This window comes from Penicillium alfredii, assembly GCF_028826965.1.
Source record: "Penicillium alfredii strain IBT 34128 chromosome Unknown utg000001l_segment0_segment0, whole genome shotgun sequence".
NCBI lineage: Eukaryota > Fungi > Ascomycota > Eurotiomycetes > Eurotiales > Aspergillaceae > Penicillium > Penicillium alfredii.
Genome location: NW_026622698.1, coordinates 390,509 through 408,577, shown reverse-complemented (window position 1 = coordinate 408,577; position 18,069 = coordinate 390,509). Strand labels below are relative to the sequence as shown.

General features: G+C 51.3%; 7 protein-coding genes across 7 annotated transcripts; 2 read left to right on the top strand and 5 right to left on the bottom strand.

The window, feature by feature from the left end:
* Positions 1–575: 575 nt before the first annotated feature.
* Positions 576–1,745, top strand: NUU61_000150 (uncharacterized protein; the record flags this gene model as incomplete). Its single annotated transcript, XM_056650734.1, has 1 exon — positions 576–1,745. The coding sequence occupies one exon, from the start codon at positions 576–578 to the stop codon at positions 1,743–1,745; it is 1,170 nt and encodes a 389-aa protein (XP_056515584.1).
* A 537-nt stretch (positions 1,746–2,282) lies between these two features.
* Positions 2,283–3,833, bottom strand: NUU61_000149 (sugar porter family MFS transporter; the record flags this gene model as incomplete). The annotated part of the gene is made up of 1 exon (XM_056650733.1): positions 2,283–3,833. One exon carries the CDS (start codon positions 3,831–3,833, stop codon positions 2,283–2,285), a length of 1,551 nt encoding a protein of 516 aa, XP_056515583.1.
* Positions 3,834–4,164: 331 nt separating this feature from the next.
* On the bottom strand, positions 4,165–7,436 carry NUU61_000148 (glycosyltransferase; the record flags this gene model as incomplete). The annotated part of the gene is made up of 8 exons (XM_056650732.1): positions 4,165–4,403; positions 4,482–4,620; positions 4,692–4,742; positions 4,786–5,356; positions 5,407–6,174; positions 6,237–6,473; positions 6,565–7,201; positions 7,277–7,436. 8 exons carry the CDS (start codon positions 7,434–7,436, stop codon positions 4,165–4,167), a joined length of 2,802 nt encoding a protein of 933 aa, XP_056515582.1.
* A 352-nt stretch (positions 7,437–7,788) lies between these two features.
* On the bottom strand, positions 7,789–9,522 carry NUU61_000147 (putative MFS multidrug transporter; the record flags this gene model as incomplete). Its single annotated transcript, XM_056650731.1, has 3 exons — positions 7,789–8,359; positions 8,414–9,231; positions 9,292–9,522. 3 exons carry the CDS (start codon positions 9,520–9,522, stop codon positions 7,789–7,791), a joined length of 1,620 nt encoding a protein of 539 aa, XP_056515581.1.
* A 3,194-nt stretch (positions 9,523–12,716) lies between these two features.
* On the bottom strand, positions 12,717–12,995 carry NUU61_000146 (uncharacterized protein; the record flags this gene model as incomplete). The annotated part of the gene is made up of 1 exon (XM_056650730.1): positions 12,717–12,995. The coding sequence occupies one exon, from the start codon at positions 12,993–12,995 to the stop codon at positions 12,717–12,719; it is 279 nt and encodes a 92-aa protein (XP_056515580.1).
* A 288-nt stretch (positions 12,996–13,283) lies between these two features.
* Positions 13,284–14,923, bottom strand: NUU61_000145 (FAD-binding oxidoreductase; the record flags this gene model as incomplete). Its single annotated transcript, XM_056650729.1, has 2 exons — positions 13,284–13,667; positions 13,769–14,923. The coding sequence occupies 2 exons, from the start codon at positions 14,921–14,923 to the stop codon at positions 13,284–13,286; spliced, it is 1,539 nt and encodes a 512-aa protein (XP_056515579.1).
* A 910-nt stretch (positions 14,924–15,833) lies between these two features.
* On the top strand, positions 15,834–17,636 carry NUU61_000144 (ankyrin repeat protein; the record flags this gene model as incomplete). The annotated part of the gene is made up of 6 exons (XM_056650728.1): positions 15,834–16,469; positions 16,537–16,908; positions 16,955–17,234; positions 17,305–17,412; positions 17,462–17,520; positions 17,580–17,636. The coding sequence occupies 6 exons, from the start codon at positions 15,834–15,836 to the stop codon at positions 17,634–17,636; spliced, it is 1,512 nt and encodes a 503-aa protein (XP_056515578.1).
* Between the last annotated feature and the right edge of the window lie 433 nt (positions 17,637–18,069).

Genomic DNA, 18,069 nt, shown 5'->3' with positions numbered 1-18,069 from the left:
ATCCCTGGTGCTCTTAGCATGTATGCAGTCATGTGTAGAGTGACCAATAGGCCTTATCCTACTCAGGGTACAGCCACGAACTAAAGATGCTAAGTGGGCTGCGCTATCGTGGACCTGGAATACACAGTCCATCCAACTGTTCAGAAGGCCTCTTCTCTAGTACGTGTAGTCAAGCAGATACAACGGCTTTTATGAGTTCAGGATCCCTTCGCTAGATATTTACACTATACCAGAGGCATTATTTATTACTTCTTACTTCTTCATGAACACAAGGTACACCGCAGCCAACCCCAAGACCAATCACGGAACTCGGCCCATCAGGGTTGCCCACCAGCGCCCTACAACGCCCCCGACGGGACTAAAAAGACCAGGGCCTCATTGCCCCACTCCAGGGCCCATCTCCACCATCGTCATCGCCTGCCGTGCAGCTTGGCATCGTCAACACGGAGTAGTATCAACGTTGAGACTTCAACCAAACCTGTTCTTCTATTCCTTCAACTCGACATAATTCCGATCGCCCAAGCAATCAAGGCGACCACAATGATCCCAGGAACTTGAGGAATACAAAGACAAGCATGTCAACTCTAGAAGAAGCACTGGCAACCCGACACCGCCTCTCAGTCTACCATGTCTACCACGAAGGCGAAGAGCATCTATGCATCACGCCATTCCTTGACCTCAAAAAGGAGTTCGGATACACCGACAAACACCAGTCCGCTGCCGAAGGGTACGAGCGCAACCATCGCGGCTCCGACGAGTCCAACAGCTACTTCGTGCATAACCCCACGCTCGCCTTCCACAGTCCGCCGCGCACGCTGCACCGCGGCAGCAAGAAGCTCGGCGAGCCCATCTGTCTGATCCACAACTCGGCGTTCTGGCGGAGATGGAAGTTGCAGTTTGGGAGGAACTTGGGGGATGTTGTTGATCGTCGGGGGGTCGTTAAGTGGGAGCATCGCAGTAGCCCGAATAACAGCACTGCTGGCGATGAGTGTGCTCTTGAGGGGTACAAGGTTCGCTCGTGGCGGTTGTGGGGTGAGTCTGGGAAGGGGTACCACTACATGGTGAACGCTCGACGGCAGGGAGAGGGGATCAAAGCCGAGGAGGAGCTGAGGGCTGTGGAGGAAGGGAGCGCTGGTGATGATAAGGGTGAAAAGACTGACATTGACTATCCCACGGTTGAAGACTGTCCATGCTCTTTTCTCACTGAACCCCCATTTCAGCCAGCTGTCGCTGAAGAAGCAGTCAGCCTTAGCTGGGACTCCCCCTTTTCGGTGAACAACCGACGGTATCATTTTGAATATGCTGGGATCTATTTCTTCTGGGAGGGCACGAGAGACCTCCCAGGAGGCGCGAAATGGTCCAAGAGACTATTACCATTTCACCACCTGAAACTCATCGCCAAGGTACCGGGCCAAGGGACCAACGATGGGACTTTCCTGGCTCAATATACTTCTAGCATCGCCTCGAAGAAATGCGGTCAGTTGTGGATATTCGACTCTGCAATCACCAAGCTACTGGAGCAGACGGGCAACTCGGTTCTTGGGGTCCGACGATTCGATTCAGAAGAAGGCTTTGAGTTCCATGAGACAGCCGATATCCGTATGAGCAGGGTCTATGAGGTGATCATGGCCACGGCGATGTGCATGATTCTTGGCGAGTGGCAGAAGCGATTAACTGTCTGGCTTATTTTCATGCTGTTTGGTTCGATGGGCGAGGGGGCTAATATTGCCGGGGCCTCGTCTTAGGATCTTAGCCTTGGTCTTGATCGATAATTTACTTGATGCGCAGATACATAACCTAAGGTTGAAGTAGTACTCTGTTGGTTATTTCTATCCTATTTATTGAACATCATCGATGTCAACTACATCAAACTGGAGAAAGCTGAAGAGCCCGTGTACAGGTAAGACCATATTTCATAATAGTCAACCATCCACACTAGGGGAAATCGAGAGTCTTGCAAGATTCCCTTGCGACTCACGATGAGATGCCCCTGTTGTGGAAAAGAAGGTTCGACACTAATTGAACAAGCATTGCCAAGCGAAAGGACAGAAGACAATATCTTCCTCGGCTGTCTACAAGCCGACCATCATCGGACTTGGACCGGCTTCTCTTAGAATATGGCAAGCCCTTCAAGTTGTTTAATTTAGCCCGTGGATAGATATTTTAATGGATACAAAATAGTAGATTCATGGGTAAATTTGGGCTTTGCTAAAGACAGCTACTGCGGTATATATCAGGTTGTATTCTAGAGATCTATGCAGTATTGACTCTCATGTCACACATTAAGCTATTTCCACTTCCAAGTGCTCAGTCTTATCCTCGGCTTGTGTGTCCCTAGTCCTCATCCGTGCTCTCTCTTGAAGTTGTCTCTCCATCTCCATCACAAATTCTTTGTTGGTGGAGTCCCGAACGACTTGAAACAGCGAAGGCCTCTGCCCATTGCGATCCGCAAACAATAAATCAACCGCTTCGAGAGGCATCCTGCTGGTCTCCGGGAACCAAAAATAAACCAGCGGCACGGTAGCAAAGTTGATCACCGCAAAAACAATATAACTCTTGTACCCAATGTTGGTGATCATGACAGGCGTGATTTCAACCACCAGGAACGTAAACAGCCACTGCGACACAACCGCTAGGGCTCCGCCGCGCAGTCGCAGCTTCAAGGGTAGTAGTTCACTCGGATAGATCCACATGTTGGACTGCCATCCCACCGTGAAGAATGACTGAAAAATATATAGTGCGACGGCTGCAGCATAGCCCAGATTTTTAGTCCCGATTCCCACGAAGATCGCAGAGAGCAGCATGCACACCCCCATCCCAGTAGATCCGATCATGAATAGTCGTCGACGTCCAGCCCTGTCAATCGCCCACCAGGGGATCAGGCTGCTTAAAAAGTAGAATACCTGCAGACCACCCGAGACTAGCATCGCATTTTTTCTGTTCATCCCGATGGAATCCTGAAACACGTAAGGCCCGAGCGAGCCCATGACATTCACACCAGACATCTGCTGGCAGAGGTTGGCGGCACACCCGATCGCAACCCTTGTCGAACCACTCATGCCGTTGTCCTTGAACACGTCCTTCCAAGACCCGGCCTCGTCGGCCTCGACCGTAATCGCATACTGAATCTCCTTCAGTTCCTCAACCACCACCGCATCGTCCGGGAATCCGCCTCTCAAAGCAGCCAGCACAACTCGGGCACTGCTGGTCTCACCCTTGGCGCATAGATACCGCGGCGACTCCGGCAGAAAGGGCATAAACGCCAGAACAAGCACACAGAAAACGATCTGAAACGCGCACGGAAACCGCCACTGCACCGAGCCGGAGTACGCGGCGAGGCCATAGTCAAGCCAGTTGGCTAGAATCAGCCCGACAATCAGATTAGACAGCTGCATGGCCATCATGCGGCCCCGGGATTGCGGGATACTGCACTCGGACAACCAGATCGGAATCACCGTCGTCATCATGCCGAGCCCGAAGCCCGCGACGATCCGGCCGACGAGGAACTGCGCCAGTCCGAAGGTCGATGCTTGCAGGATCGCTCCGATCGAAACGATCACTGCGCCGGCCAGGTTGTTCGGCTTGCGGCCGAAGTGATCACCCTGCAGGAACTGGAAAAGCGCGCCCAGCAGTGCCCCGACCTCGTACGAGGCTACCAGGAAGGCTAGCAATGACGCGTTCGGGTTCCCGAAGACCGCGAGGAACTCGGGCGATGTGGTCAGCCCGCCCATGAAGCCAAGGTCATAACCGAAGAGCAGGAAGCCAATTGAGCAGCAGAATGTCACGGCGTAGACGAGGTTCTGGCCCTTGAGGCCGATGAAGGTCGGCGACATGGTTGTGTTCATGCTAGTAGTGTTCTTTGCATCGGGAATTGATTCATTGGAATTGAAGTCGGGAAGTTAGGTTTTCCATTATTCATGCTTGCTTTTGTTCTGGGGTTTCGGGTATCCCCCAGCTCGGTGGGCCTCCGATCCCTTGTTGCTCCACTAAGTTACGATTGTCGCTGTATTGACTCCGAAATAGTCTCGGATGAAAAGAATCCATGTGAATTGGCTGGCTCAAACTACCTGGTGGATATGGCTTTTGTCGCATCCCCTCACTCGCGCTTTATTGTTCAATGTATCACACGTTCGGATATAGTGAGAGTATTCTAAATATTATATATCATGCGGTATGTCCATTAGTATGCAAACAACTATGTCGTTTTGTTTTCTGCAATGTCTCTTCAATGGCAATCCATTTCCGAGCCACTTCCGCCCGCTCTTCGGCCAAGGACGCTTTCATCTCTTCGTGGCCTTGTTTGATGCGAGAGACGACAATGTGCCCTTCCTGGGATTTGCCCAGTGAATCCAAGAGTGACCTGCGTAGTCCACTCAAAGGGTAGCCTGCTAGACCCCAGAGACCTAATGAATACGAGTTAGAACACCAGACATGCCAGAATAATTCAAGGAAGATAAGAGTGGAGACAGTTTAGTACATACCTGCTGGAGGCTTCAGGATGACTCCACCGACGCCTTTCCCAACCCCCTTGATCATGCCTTTGGCCCCTTTGTGCTTCAGGCCATACCGGGGCTGGGTGACGAGACCGGTAATACCATAGTAGAAACCGTCTGTCAGCTCCTGCACGCAAGGTCAATATTCCGATATTTTGGAGAGAAAAACAGTCAGCAAGGTGCAAATCTCAAACATACCTTGCCAGCAGCTTTAAAACCACTCTGGATACCAATCACCTTCGGAGTTGACTTCACCATTGGGTCATGATATAGCTTGGGCGCATTATGGAACCCTTTGGCCAAGCTGAGCGACAGATCTGTCGGTAACCAAATGACAAGATTCAAAAACTTCTTCAACATCTTGCCTCCGTGTATTCCCGCCTCCGACAGGAGGGTGTGGGGATCTGGATTGCGGGATCTTGCTGCTCATGGTCTGTTGCTTCTCCAGCTCCAGGCTTCGTCTTTTTTCCGTTCCTTCTGGTGTCAGGTTGTTGGCTATGGGTTGGTCGTCCGAGTCACTGGTCGAGTCTTCATCCGAGGTGTCGCTTTCGTCTGCCACTTGCTCTGATCTGTCATGTCGTTCCTCTTTCTCTTCCTCTTCTCGATCTTCATCGGGCTGTTCTCCGTCATTTTCTCCACTTCCGACTGGCCTTTCCCTACTGGTGCGACACGCAGCATAGGGATCAATGTGTTCATGCGGATGGCCTAGGGCACGACCGGCGGTAACCAGATCACTGACGATCTCCGCAGGCACATCTGCTATTCCAATCATGAAATTAGCAATGGCGCCAAATAGCACCTGAGCGCTTGCACTGAGTGGTCCCGCGGGATCGCGGTATGTATCATATTCCATTGGACGATGTCTGCTAAGCATCAGCAGCTGGCTTTGACAAGAATCAAAAAAAGAACTTACAGAACAAAGTCATCCGGCTTGATCCTCCCCATCTCCACAAGGACTGCCGCTGCAAAGGCACTGAGGCCAATTTCCGTGTGCTTGAGATGCCACACAGCAGGTCGAGTAGGACATATGGCGCAGCGAAGCGCCTGCAGGTCAAGATGTCGATGGAAGCTGCGCACGCCGTCCTGGACGCCGGCTTCCTTTCGCATCTTCTCTCCAATTGCCTGTGCCTTCTCCCGCGTCGTAGATTGCAGTGCCACTTCAATTGCACTGGTCAACTTCTCTGCAGTCAACTGCTTATGCGGGGTCGGGGTCGGGCCGGCTCCGGCTCTGGCTACTATTCCTCCCCAGAACTGCTGGTCTCCGAAAAAAGGGACGATGATGGTTGGGCGGCCCAGTGCAAGTCCGGCTGCCGTCGTGCCCGCGCCTCCGTGGTGGATGACACATGATACCTGGCGGAAGAGCCAGTCGTGCGGACAGCTGCCGATGATTAGGATGTTGTCTGGGATCTCCATGTCGTCGACGCCGAGATTGCCCCAGCCTTTGGAGACAATTGCTCGCTGGCCTGTATTCTTGACGGCCTCGAATACGATCTTGGTCAGTCTGATTGGGTCATCGACAACGATTGAGCCAAATCCGACGTATATCGGTGCTGGGCCAGCCTTGAGAAAGTTATCGATCTCTTTTGGGGGCGTGTAGTCCGACTTGGATGGAAGAAAACTGAACCCGCAGATGTCGATGTTGTCGGACCAGTCGCGGGGCTTGCCTAGTAGCGCGGGAGACCTGGATAAGAAAGGAATCTCTCAGTACAGTCCTCACCAGTCACAGATGAGGTGGTGCCATACCAGAGATATGCACACGGGACTTGCAACCGGTGGATCAAGCTCGGCGCCGTGATGCTATCCAATGGATCCAATGCCAAGCACGACTTGCGGAACTTGTTCACGATGTCGCCGAGACCCTCCCAGACCATCATATCAACGACGGCATAAGAGACGAAGTTGGCGACGGTGGGTTTGCAATTCTGCTGGTGGATGATAGCCAACGGGTGCGGGAATGATTGAGTAGGGGACCATGGCATTCTATCGACGATTAGTGGCTTTTTCTTTTTCTTTATTTTTTTTCTTGCCATGAGGTGGAGATTCTGTGCACCCCGAGGTGAAGAATACTCACGTAAACATAACGTGCAGAGGAATCCCCAGGCGTTGCGCACAGTGGACATGAGCCAAGCTGGGCGGATTGGCGATAATCGCATCCGCAACAAAGGGCCGCCGACGATAGTCGACAGTATCACTCCAAGGATCCTCCTTGATTTGGTGAAGATGCGTCCCATCACCCGTCTCAAAACACGATTTCCAGCACCCATTGATAATCTGCTTCATCTCGCGCCGCCGCTTCTGGATAGCTCCACTTCGGATGGTGCGAAGGTCTGGTAATAGTCCTGGATTCTTGACCATGAAGGCCATCAATTCTGCGGGATCGCCGCCAATGTTGAAAAACTCCAGCCCGCCATCGAGGACGAAATCGCGGAACGCCAGGTGGGTGGCTAGTCGCACGCGATGCCCGTGCGCTTTCAACTCTTTGCCCAATGCGACGAAGGGCTGGATGTCGCCGCGGGAGCCGATCACTTGGATGACGATGTTTAGGTGTAGGGGGAAATACTTCCCCTCTTCTTTTGGGGGTGCCTTTGCGCCGTCTTTCTCGGATAGATCTTCTAGCTCGGAGGGTTGCGGGGTCTGCTGGAGATGGCTCAGGAGCCCGGCGATGCTGGGCCTGTGTTCGTTGATTTGGATGTCTATGCGCCCATCGCCTGCAAGACAGCATTGCTTTGTTAATGCTTGCTATTCTCAATTGAACCTTAGCGCAGTGTTGCAAAGTCGCCTACCTAATACTCGGACCCCGGTATCCAATCCATCCCCGCTGAATTGAACGCGCTCGTTGTCCGTATTGTACTGCGCGTTGACCTCTTCGGGCCAATCTTCCGACCGGATGTTCTCATCGCGACCGGGTGTCGATCCTGGGACAGCCGGTGCTGCCGACGACATTCTTCTCGGGAACTTGGCAGGGCAAGGGGGCTTGAAGATGCGTAACAAGCCAGAGGAAATGGTCCCTATTTCTCAGCTATCTTGAATTTTTCAACATGACGTATAGTCACGCGAGAGCTTGACAAAAAAAGAGAAAATTAGACCGAGAATCCTTTTTGTAGTCGATGATGTCAGGCCGGCTTGCCGGATCCATGGGCCCATCAGCCTTGAGGCCGATCCCGGTCGATCCCGATGTTTGATTGTGCTCATATGTAGATAATGCATTCAGTATACAGTAGCATAGCAGAAAAATGGCCAAAACAGTCAAATATGCGTCCGCTCGCTAAACACGCTTAATGTTTGTAATAAACCATCAGACCTCCCCCGTTCTATTGTCGGCCTCCGATTCCAAGGCCTGTCGCTCGTCCATAGTCAGCTCACTCTTGGCATGATGGATCCTCACAAAGAACAAAACAGTTAACAGTCCCAATATCGCCAAGCCCGACTGGAACCAAAATACTGCTTTGTATCCTTGCCGAACACCGAGGTGGCGAAACGATGTCTGAACAATATCGGCGAATCCAAGCATCAGGGCAATGCCCAGATGAAGCGTACAGTTAATCAAGGCGCCCGCCAGCCCCTGTCTTGATTTGGGCATATTTGTTGTGATGAAGATATTGGCAAGGTTGAAGCTGATGTCGATGCCGATCGTGCCGCAGACCATCGCAGGGAATACATACTTCCAGTACATGCCACCGAGGGGGATCACTACGAATAATAGCCCGCAGCCCACATATCCAAGGCAGGAAATCAGCATCAGGATGGTTCCTGAGATCTTGTGGAATATCATCCCACCGGCGACAGAGAGAATCAAACCCCCAACTGCCATTGGGGTGGTCCATGCCACGATTTGGAGGGGGCCGGCGCCCATGATGTCGGACATGCTGGAGAGAAACAAGTCAGAGAAAGTGAGAGTCGCACCAGGGATTTCCGCTTACTAGAGAACAGCATAGAGAAGGAATATCCCCAAGGTGCCATACAAAAACAGCAAGGCGATTGCCAAGGGCGTCATATACTTCACCCGGAAGATGTCACCAGGGAGAAGAGGATTCTCCACGACCCACCCCTCAACATAAGTAAATATCGCCAGTAGAATGACTCCCAGGATGAGGAAGAGCGGGATATAAGGCGTTCTCCACTGCTGCGGCGCAAACGAACTATCCGCAATGGCGAACACCAACAAGACGACTCCCGGTACGGAGAGGCAACACCCAGCCCAGTCCATGCGGATTCCCAGTTTTCGCTTTTCGGCGTAGTCGCGAGGAATCGAAAAGAACGACGAGACCGCAGTAATAGCAGACAGGATCGCCCCGATGAAGAAATACCATCTCCAGCTGAGGAACTGACTGCACAGTCCCGAAAAGAAAATACCCGCAAAGAATCCTAGCGCTGCGCATGCGCCATACACACTAAACACCAGGTTCTTGCGAGGGCCGGGTCGGTATGTGCTGCCGAGAATCATGATCCCGGACGGCAGAAAGGCTGCCAGCGCGAGTCCCTGCAGCGCGCGGCAAATGAGCAACATTAGCCATGACTGCGAAACACCGGTCAGGATCGAGGAGATGGTCAGCCAGATTGCTCCCGCATTGTAGAGGGCGAATCCGCCGAGCATGTCTGTCAGACGGCCGAAGATGAGGAGAGTTGAGGTGACGACGAGCGATAATGCGGTTGATGGCCATATTGTGGATGCTTCAGGGATATGGAGTTCCTTGACCAGTGTGGGTAACAGCACATTCGACCCTGAGATGAAGTATTCCTGTTGGGGAGTTTAGTGGTGAATTCCTTGGTTCACGCGGGCAAAGTAAATCTTGCTTACAGCCAGGATTTGGGACATCACGATGGAAAAGCAAAATGCTAGTTCTGTCCATAGATTTGAGAAACATGCTGGTCGCTCTCGCCCAAGTTTTTCAAGATCCAGAGTGTCTGTGGGATTCTCCATGGGCTCGGGACTCTGAAGTGTGCAGGGAGAACCCATTTCCAAGTCGCCATGTTTTTCTATAACCTCCACCCCACGATCTGGGGATTGTTGACGAATATCCGAATGCATGGCTGTGACGCAATATATAAAGAAAGAAAGAAAGAAACTTCATAAAAGAGTTTACGGTGGGATAGTCTATCAGGGCTTAATATATTTACTAGCAAAAAAGAGGCAATATATTTCTAAGCAATGATGACCATAGACACCACTCACGGAAAAGGTAAACCACTAGAGAACAATATTCAAAGCTATAATACTGGCTCGTCAAGATTTTCGATCCATCGGGGGCCCTCAGATATCCCAGCGGCGACGCCAAGAAATCTCCCCTCACCTTCCATATTCGGCAGTTGACAGGAGTGGGTCGCGGAAATTTCCCTTCGATTTTCGCTGAATGCACGAGGGACGACGCCTCGTGGGCCTGAAAACGGGGGAAATAGAGATCTTTGCTGTTATCGGAGATTTACCCCTGCCCCGCAGCTTATCGTGGATCTATAAGAGTGGCCAAGTCAGACCGCTTGTTCAATAACCCGCCATATTTGGTCATATTCTGGCCTGGTAGTGTACTCTTCTTGATAAAACTACAGTACGACAAGATAATTTGCTATTAAATAGCTATTGTCAATGATTTGGTTGACCACAGTGACTTCTAAGTACAAGGTGGCAAATATATATATCAGGGTCTTACGAAAGAACTGTAGAAATTCTTAAGCTAATCCAGTAAAGCAAAGCTTCGAGTTTATCAAGACAGCAAATAAGAGAAACGCAGACTCAAGTTGACAAAAGCTGCAAGGCAATAGTAGGCCTACACCCTAGTCCTTGAACTAAGATCTCTTAGCAGCGACTGATCGGGATTGCCACAAATCCACACAACTGACCCACGTTCCCCGATTTGCTAGTTGACAGTTTAAAGTATCGTGCAGAGCTATCCAGTAGCAGTAAGGCAGGAATGGACTTCACCTAGGAGAAGAGCCAGGCGAAGAATGATAACAAATGAGATTGAGTTATTTTGTATACGTCTTTGGGCTCTCGAATACAAATAGTCATAACATTCCCATGTAGACCTTGCAACCATCTAGTGCGTATATTCTCTATATGATATTGCTTCCAGGCCGTTCTGTTTTTCCTCCAATGAATATATTCAAAATTCTCACTTGAGCCTTGATCAGACTCTATTCCATTCGCTTGGTCTGGTAGCTGAAGTTCCTTGACGGCGTTTAACGTGAAGATCGTGACAGGCAAGCACAAAGTGGCCGAGATGGAGGAAACTGGTTGGATTACGCAGTTAGCATATTTTCTATTTATTTCTCTTTCTACCTTCCTTCCCTTTTACCCTCATGAGCAGTACTCATGATAAATACTTACCCCGTAATTATCATGAAAGCTGCGCAGGCTTGGAGTACTCGAGGATAGTCCCCCGCATCCACGGCCAGAGCAACCACTAGCCCGAATCCGAGCACAAAGACGATGGCTGTGAATATCAGGTCTAAAGCAATATTGAAGCCTGGGTGGGGAGGCCTTTTGATTATGAGACAGATCGTGCTGATCAGAGACCAAAGGGCTGAAGCCGCAAGCTGTGAAATTGGTTAGTGACTTCAACTTCAGCCGTTCTCTAAATTAGTGAGGAAGAATCACATACCACTACGCAATAAACAATTGACCTTGCAGCACAAGCGATGGCTATGATGGCAGTGAAGTGAGTGGTTATTCTCGCAGCGAGTCGCAGAGAGTTTTTGTCGGCAAAGGGATTGGAAACCATGGTGATAAGAACTACTGGGGACCGAATATCGTCAGAAAAAAAGATTCGTCAGTTTTTATCTGACTAGGCGCATCCAGCATATATTTAAGGATGGGCGTCGCAATAGCCGCCGCCCCCATATTCCTGGTGGTGCTCGCTGACGATCATCTTCCGCTTGAGTATATCCTGATACACGATGATGACATTTAGAAGTGCTGGGGCCGCTGATCGCCCCTATGCCAAGACCTTACGGCAGCACTCGGGGACACACTTAGATTAGAACCGTGGGCTGGAAAACAAGATGTACGATGCAGGGTGCCAGATGGCAAAGGAAGGAAAAAAGAGAAGCATCGAAGACATCATGAATAACATTAGCACCCTGAGACATTGCTTTCCCTTCAAGGAAAGGATTGCTCCCGCAAAACGGCATCTTGTTCATCATAGCCCTTTCGGGAGAGGATCTACACGGCTCTGCAACGAGGCTGCGCTGCGTGCACAGAACTTCATACCCACGTAGTTGAGGCTGTTCTTTCTACGCCCCGCTTTAGTGGGGTTCTGTGGCCATTCATAGTTTGTCGTATGGGTGCCTCAGTCACTGAAGCCTAAGTCCGAGTCAGTGTGGTTGTCAGATCATAGAGTGGTTTCATGGTTGATGTTCTACATCACGGTGCGCAGGGCGAGCACGATATGACAAAAGCTGCAAGGCAATAGTAGGCATACACCCTAGTTCTTGAACTAAGATCTCTAAGCAGCGCTCTATATATAGAATAGTAATACCAAAAAGGGAGTTAGCAACTCGCCGAAGAACCCCACTTCCTAGGTCATTCTTGGATAAACCTGGATGTCTTGATTTCGGGAACAAACAGCCCATACCTAGCTCTAGGGCCTATTTCTATTTTCTACTGACGCCTTAGCTACTGCGGTCAACGCTAACAGAATATCATATAACATCATTGTAAAAGGTTCAGTTAGTGCAATCGATAATCCATTTCAGGCATGACTCAAGTGGTAGCAAATCTACGACACCTTTTGGGCAAGACTGAAACAAGTCGAGTATGTAATATAATCCCTCTGGCCCTCCCAGTCTGGCTGGCCCTCGGGTTTTGCGACCTAAATGGAGAAGGGTGGCCCGACTGACCTTTCCAGTCCCGCTGGCCACAGATGACTTTAACCGTTAAAGGAAAGCCGAGAAGACCGGAGTATGAGGACCAGCTGGATTGTGGACATAGGTCTCTAGTCCTATGGGAGTCTCTCAATGAATATTTTTGCATTTGCAGTCAAACATAGCGGAATGGACCTTCAAAACATTATAAACAGAAGTGCCAAGAGCGAGTAATCAAAGATAGAAGCTATCAACCCCCTATTAGCAAAGAAATGCATGACGCATATACCCTTTGAAGGCCTAGCTAGTAATAGTTGAAAAGCAACATAACAGTCCCCACCTATATCCGGAGAATAAGCCCCCCTTCCCCAGCTTAACTGCCGTTAAGTGGGGGTGACTGAAACGAAATGGATCTCAATGATCCACTCACCTTTTCCACCGAATCTCAATTCGCTCTCGTCGTTCAATGGTTTGTGGTGCGTTGTCGAAATCCTCGGGGATCTCGGAGAGATCAACTCCGCCTTCATGCAGTGGGTCCTCGTAGAACTCTCCAGCGCCATCGGATATCAGACTCCAGGGCAAGGCTCTCGTCCGATCGGAGACGTTTTCGTGAGGTATCGTACGGCTCTGCCAAGTCCGTTTCGTAAGTAGCATCACCAGGCGGACAGACTTGCTGTAGCCGCCTTGAGAGTATGAATATTTCATCTGGGTTAGCTGTCCACTCCACACCTGAACACGAGAAACCAGGGCTCGCTATGGCGCTTAAAGATCCTGGTCTATGTATATTGGATGCTGGCAACGAGCAGAGAGACAAGCTCTGGCGCTGGCAATCTCTTCAGGATCTCTGCATTCAGATAACTATTCTTGCGCTGATTTTCCACCAGCCAATGCAATCTACCATAAGAACCCCATTGAGCTAGAAATTTGGCTGTGTTCAGAGTAGAAAACCGGCTCAGATACTCCAATGGCCCACCAGGAAAGACACAATCCCCATCAGAAGCCCGATTTGGTCAGGTAATCAAGGTCTGCCTCAATATCCTTGCTCTCGAAAACTTTCCACTGCTCTCTTGCAATCGAGTCCGTAAACTTTTCATCGTCCTCCATGTCCACATTGCCGTCGGGGTCCTCCACCGCACCCTGCGGCAGCTGAATGCCTTGGTCCCAGTCGAAGAAGTTATCCTTGTCCCAGATATCCTTGACGCGTCGCAGCTCTTGCCGATTATCCCCGAAATAGGCCCTCTCGTATCCCTTTTTCGCGAGTATCCCGTCGGGGAAATTGATGAATGCGGCCGAGTTGTTCAGAGAATAAGGCCGCAGTTCCTTCTTGACCTTTCCCAAGAACCCTCTCATGTCCCTCTCCATCCATTTGTCCTCCCACTCGACTGTAACGTAGGTGTGAAAGACGGCGTTGCGCCAGAAGAATGCTGTATCCGAGGGGCTTTTCTTCATGGCCTCCCCCCTGAATGGATCCAGGTAACCAGGAACTCAACCTTCTCTCCGGAGTAGAGGCGCCGGAAAGTTTCCATCTGTTTCTTGATGATCGTCGTAAGCTTCTCAATCGTGCTCCTGTCGTTGGTGAAAACAAACGAGCTATAAATGGTGTAGGTCCGGTTGGTCGGGAAGGATCTCTCAGTTTCCTCGGACCACTGTGCCACGAGTGTTTCGTGCAAGAAACGCGTAGAGTCTTCTGGTAGAGAACGTCTTTTGAGCTGCCTCGCCAGATCGGGCTGCTTGACGTGTTTGTCGATAAGATTGTCAAATGCCTGCTTATTGCCATCGAAGTAGATGGTGAACCGTACTCCATCGCCCGTGTTCTGCCGGAGGTCACAGAGCCAGGTGCTATCAATGGTCATCTGCTTGGGCCAGTCGGCTGTGTAGAAGCTGTTCATCGTGGCGAGGAACGTTTCCATGGCCTCAGAGTCGGGGAACCATTGATATCTGCCCGCTACCACAGTCCCATCTCTGTTTCGCAACCGCTGGACCTTCAGCTTCATGCTCACCAGAACGCCAAAATTGCCTCCGCCCGCTCCAGAGAGGGCCCAGAAGAGCATCCCTTCCTTGGAGGTCCGAGCATGCTTTTCCGTGACGGTGACCTGCTCGCCGTCTGCAGTGACAACCGTTGCCTCCATTAGGGTGTCACTGCCCATTCCGAAGCTTCTCGTAAACGGGCTCAGACCACCGCCCAAGATGAAACCACTCACGCCAACAGGAGGGCATCTTCCGCCGAGGATGATCAAGCCGTTCGCGCGGCGCCGGTTATCAATCAGCGTCTTGTACACGTCGCCCCATTGGCAGCCGGACTCCATCGTGACCGTCATCTCTGTTAAGTCGAGCTTGACATTTTTCATCCTCCTGAGGTCGAGCGAGACGCCCTGGAAGGCGGTGGAGTGGCCCGCATAGGAATGGCCACCACACTTGATGGTCACTTTCAGTCGCTTTGATTTTGCCTCTTGGATGATGGCCTGGACCTGAGACGCATCCTTGGGCAGAACCACGCAGTCGGGTCTTGAGAAGCGGTAGAGGAGGTTTGGAGTTGCAACACAGCGCTCATACTCTTCCTGGTCCGTCCCTATGCTCCCGGGCTTGAGTACCTGGACGCCTCTGGACTTGAGGGCCCCGATCGCTTTCTCCATGGTGTGAAGGAAGACTCGAAAGGCCAGCCGCTGTGTGGATTCGCAAGACTGAGCAATGACCAAGTCAGACCGTCACAATGCCCTGTGGGAGAATCATGACCTTGGGATGCCCGCGATTGGTTCTTCTGGCGTTGAATATTAATATAATGGCCACGTCCCATGCATTGCTGGGCGAGCTGAAGGCCGGCCGGGCAAGCTCCACTTCGGTCGGAGGGGACGGCGAGAGGTCGACGCAATTGCATTATCAATGAAGTCTCGAAGCACGGCTATTGGCGGAAACCAGATGTTTATCACACTCAACCCCTTGCCGGCTCGCGCGGTACGATGTACAAAAGCAATCAGGTGGTTCTGTTTTGCCCAATGAGATCCCGTTTCGAGAGTTGCAGGCATCGGGCAGATCTGAGCCGTCCCGCTCATGCTGACCAATATAAGCGAGGCATATGTAGATCTTTGAGGTATGGGGTCCTGTCAGCCCCGGGGAGAACAGCCAGGTGAATAATGGTAGTCTCCCCCACATTTCGCCTCACCACCTCCTACTCTCTGAGCCTTCCACGTGTGAGATTCCGGGCCGGCTGCGTTCAACCTGCATCAGTCACAATCCTCCTGGTTACCCTGCAGTTCTCGAGCACCATACATGCCCTTCAGCACGGTTTGCTGCTTTTGCGGCTGGATCTATTTGCATATGTTGGGCACCATGGCAGAAGTGCCGCGAGATGTTGCTAAGGCATCCTGGCCGATCCGTAAGACTGCATTTGTCATATTGGGATTCCGCTTCAGCACAGAGGGTTTGGAAAGAGTGCTGGCCTTATAAAAACGGACAATCTCACTCCCTGGGAATGTGCTCTATCTCAGGTCAAAATTCTTTGAAACCGCACCAGCACCAGTGGCAAAGTCTCTCTGGACCCAAGCCATGATGGATCTTTACCAAGATATCCTAGATGGAACCTTGACTGAGGCGAGGCTCCGCCAATATCTCGAGAAGGATCGGACGGCTCTCGAGAAGCAAGGCCCAGGCGGCCTCACCCCACTGGGGGCTGCCACGGTGGCAGGGTACGCCGATGGAGTCCTGTTGCTCCTCAACAGCGGAGCCAAAGCAGACTCTCTCTCGAAGGATGGCGAAACACCTCTCCTCCTTGCTGCCTCGAAGACTAACCGGAATCGTGCTCGGATCATCCAGTTGCTTCTCGCGAAAACACCGGCCAGCGCCATTGACGCGACCAGTCCCTCAGCTGCTAACCATACACCATTGATGTACGTTGTTCAGAAGAGGGATGTCGAATCAATCAGGCTGCTACGGAAGGCCGGGGCATCACTGACACTGACGAATGATGATGGCTACAATGCGGATGACTTGGCCGCGAAGACGGACGATAGGGTTGTTAAACGTGCGCTCAACCCAGAAAAGGAGAAGGTTGACTTTAAGATGTTAGTTGACATGGTCGTTGGCTTACTCCTCTTCATTGTTGCCTGGGTGAACAAAGTCACCGACAAAGTCGTCCGCCGGATGTACGGCCTCGATAATGACATGGACGATGCCTGGAACCAGGTGAGCTCCCAGCTCCTTCCATCCGCAGCATAGGCGGAGAACCTGGATTACTAACCGGGAATCACAGCGTGTGAACGGGGGCGAGGTTACGACCACAGGCGAGTTCGTGGCAAAGGTTGACAATGTGGTCAAGGACTCCCCCTTGGAGCGCTTCTTCGAGGGCAAGGAAGACTTTATTCAAGAGGTTGCCAAGAATGTGGTAGAGCTGGAAAACGATACAAGCACGTCTCTCGGCCGACCCGACCTGCTGCCCAAGACCATCAAGGTGTCTTTGCACCAACAGGTTATCTATTGCGGTAAGAGTCTCGATAATGCTCCGTCCCCCGCTTCTAGCGACTCTGACCAAGATGGCATAGATGATAGCTCCTCAATGAAACGTGAAGGTCGCTGGGACTCGCAGAAAAACCTCGTCGAGCGCATTGCCAGGATCACCACGCGGGTCCTCCCCCAAAAACGAAGGCGTTGCGCTTCGCTTCATCAACCAGGAGGTCTCCAACTCCACGAGCTTGCGCCTCAGTGGTATCGGGAACATCCTTGAGGGCATCACGTGGGGAGGCGACACCGAGATTGGCACGTACCTGAAATCCAAGATCCTCAAGCCGCTGGTCTATGACAAGCTCGACTTGGGGCCGAAGGGGCTCGCGCGACCGCTTCTCATCTCTATCATAACCGACGGTGGCCCTGAACCAGAACCATACAATACCCTCAGGGATACCATTATGGAATGCCGCCAAAAGCTAGATGCGGCCAAATATCCTCAGGACAGTGAGTATTCCCAGTGCAATATTGGGCCCGTAGCCAGCTATTGATTGCGTAACTCCCTACCAACCCACAGGTGTGAAGTTTGTGATTGGGCAAGTGGGGACATCCAAGCCTGCGACACAGTTCCTGGCAAGCATCAGAAACAGCACAGAGATCGCCGATATGGTGTATTGTACTTCAGGTATGCGAACCACTCATGTCTGGCCAGCTCCTCTGCTGACCTATTGCAGAGCAACTGGATGAAAGGTTCAAGAAGGAGCGTGAGAACGATGCGAAGCTCGACCGATGGGTCAGTATCACTTCACTTCCCCCTAGCCCGGGTTCTACCTGTTAACCTGCCTTCTTCAGCTGATTGAGACGCTGTTCGAGCCACTCAAGGATCGGGAACTGAAGCTGAAAGAGTAGGATTCTGCTTTGATGCAGGAATTTGGCGGTGGCTCAGGTTCTGAGGGCGTAATTAGTTGGGAAATGTGATGTCAGGAAGGAATTGCTAGTCTTTGTTTGTCTTGGGATTTGAGTTACCTCTGAGGACTTGACACTCCCAACAAACATCTTTGTCTTGACTTGACTTGATTGTCAGCGGATATTTTGCGGACATCCTTGGATATCCATCCGCAAATTTGCGGATACGGATTTGAATAGCAAAGTGGTATCCGCAATTGCGGATATGCCGCAGTCTACCCCTGCCCCCATTACGCTTCCCAGCAGGACAGTGTGTGGGTGTTTCTCTCAGGAAGCACTATATATAAATGGAAGTAATGCGGGGTTCTGTCTTCTTGATCACTAGGTTGCGATTCCCCAATTTATTTCCATCTTAATATTTTCTACAGCAATTGTG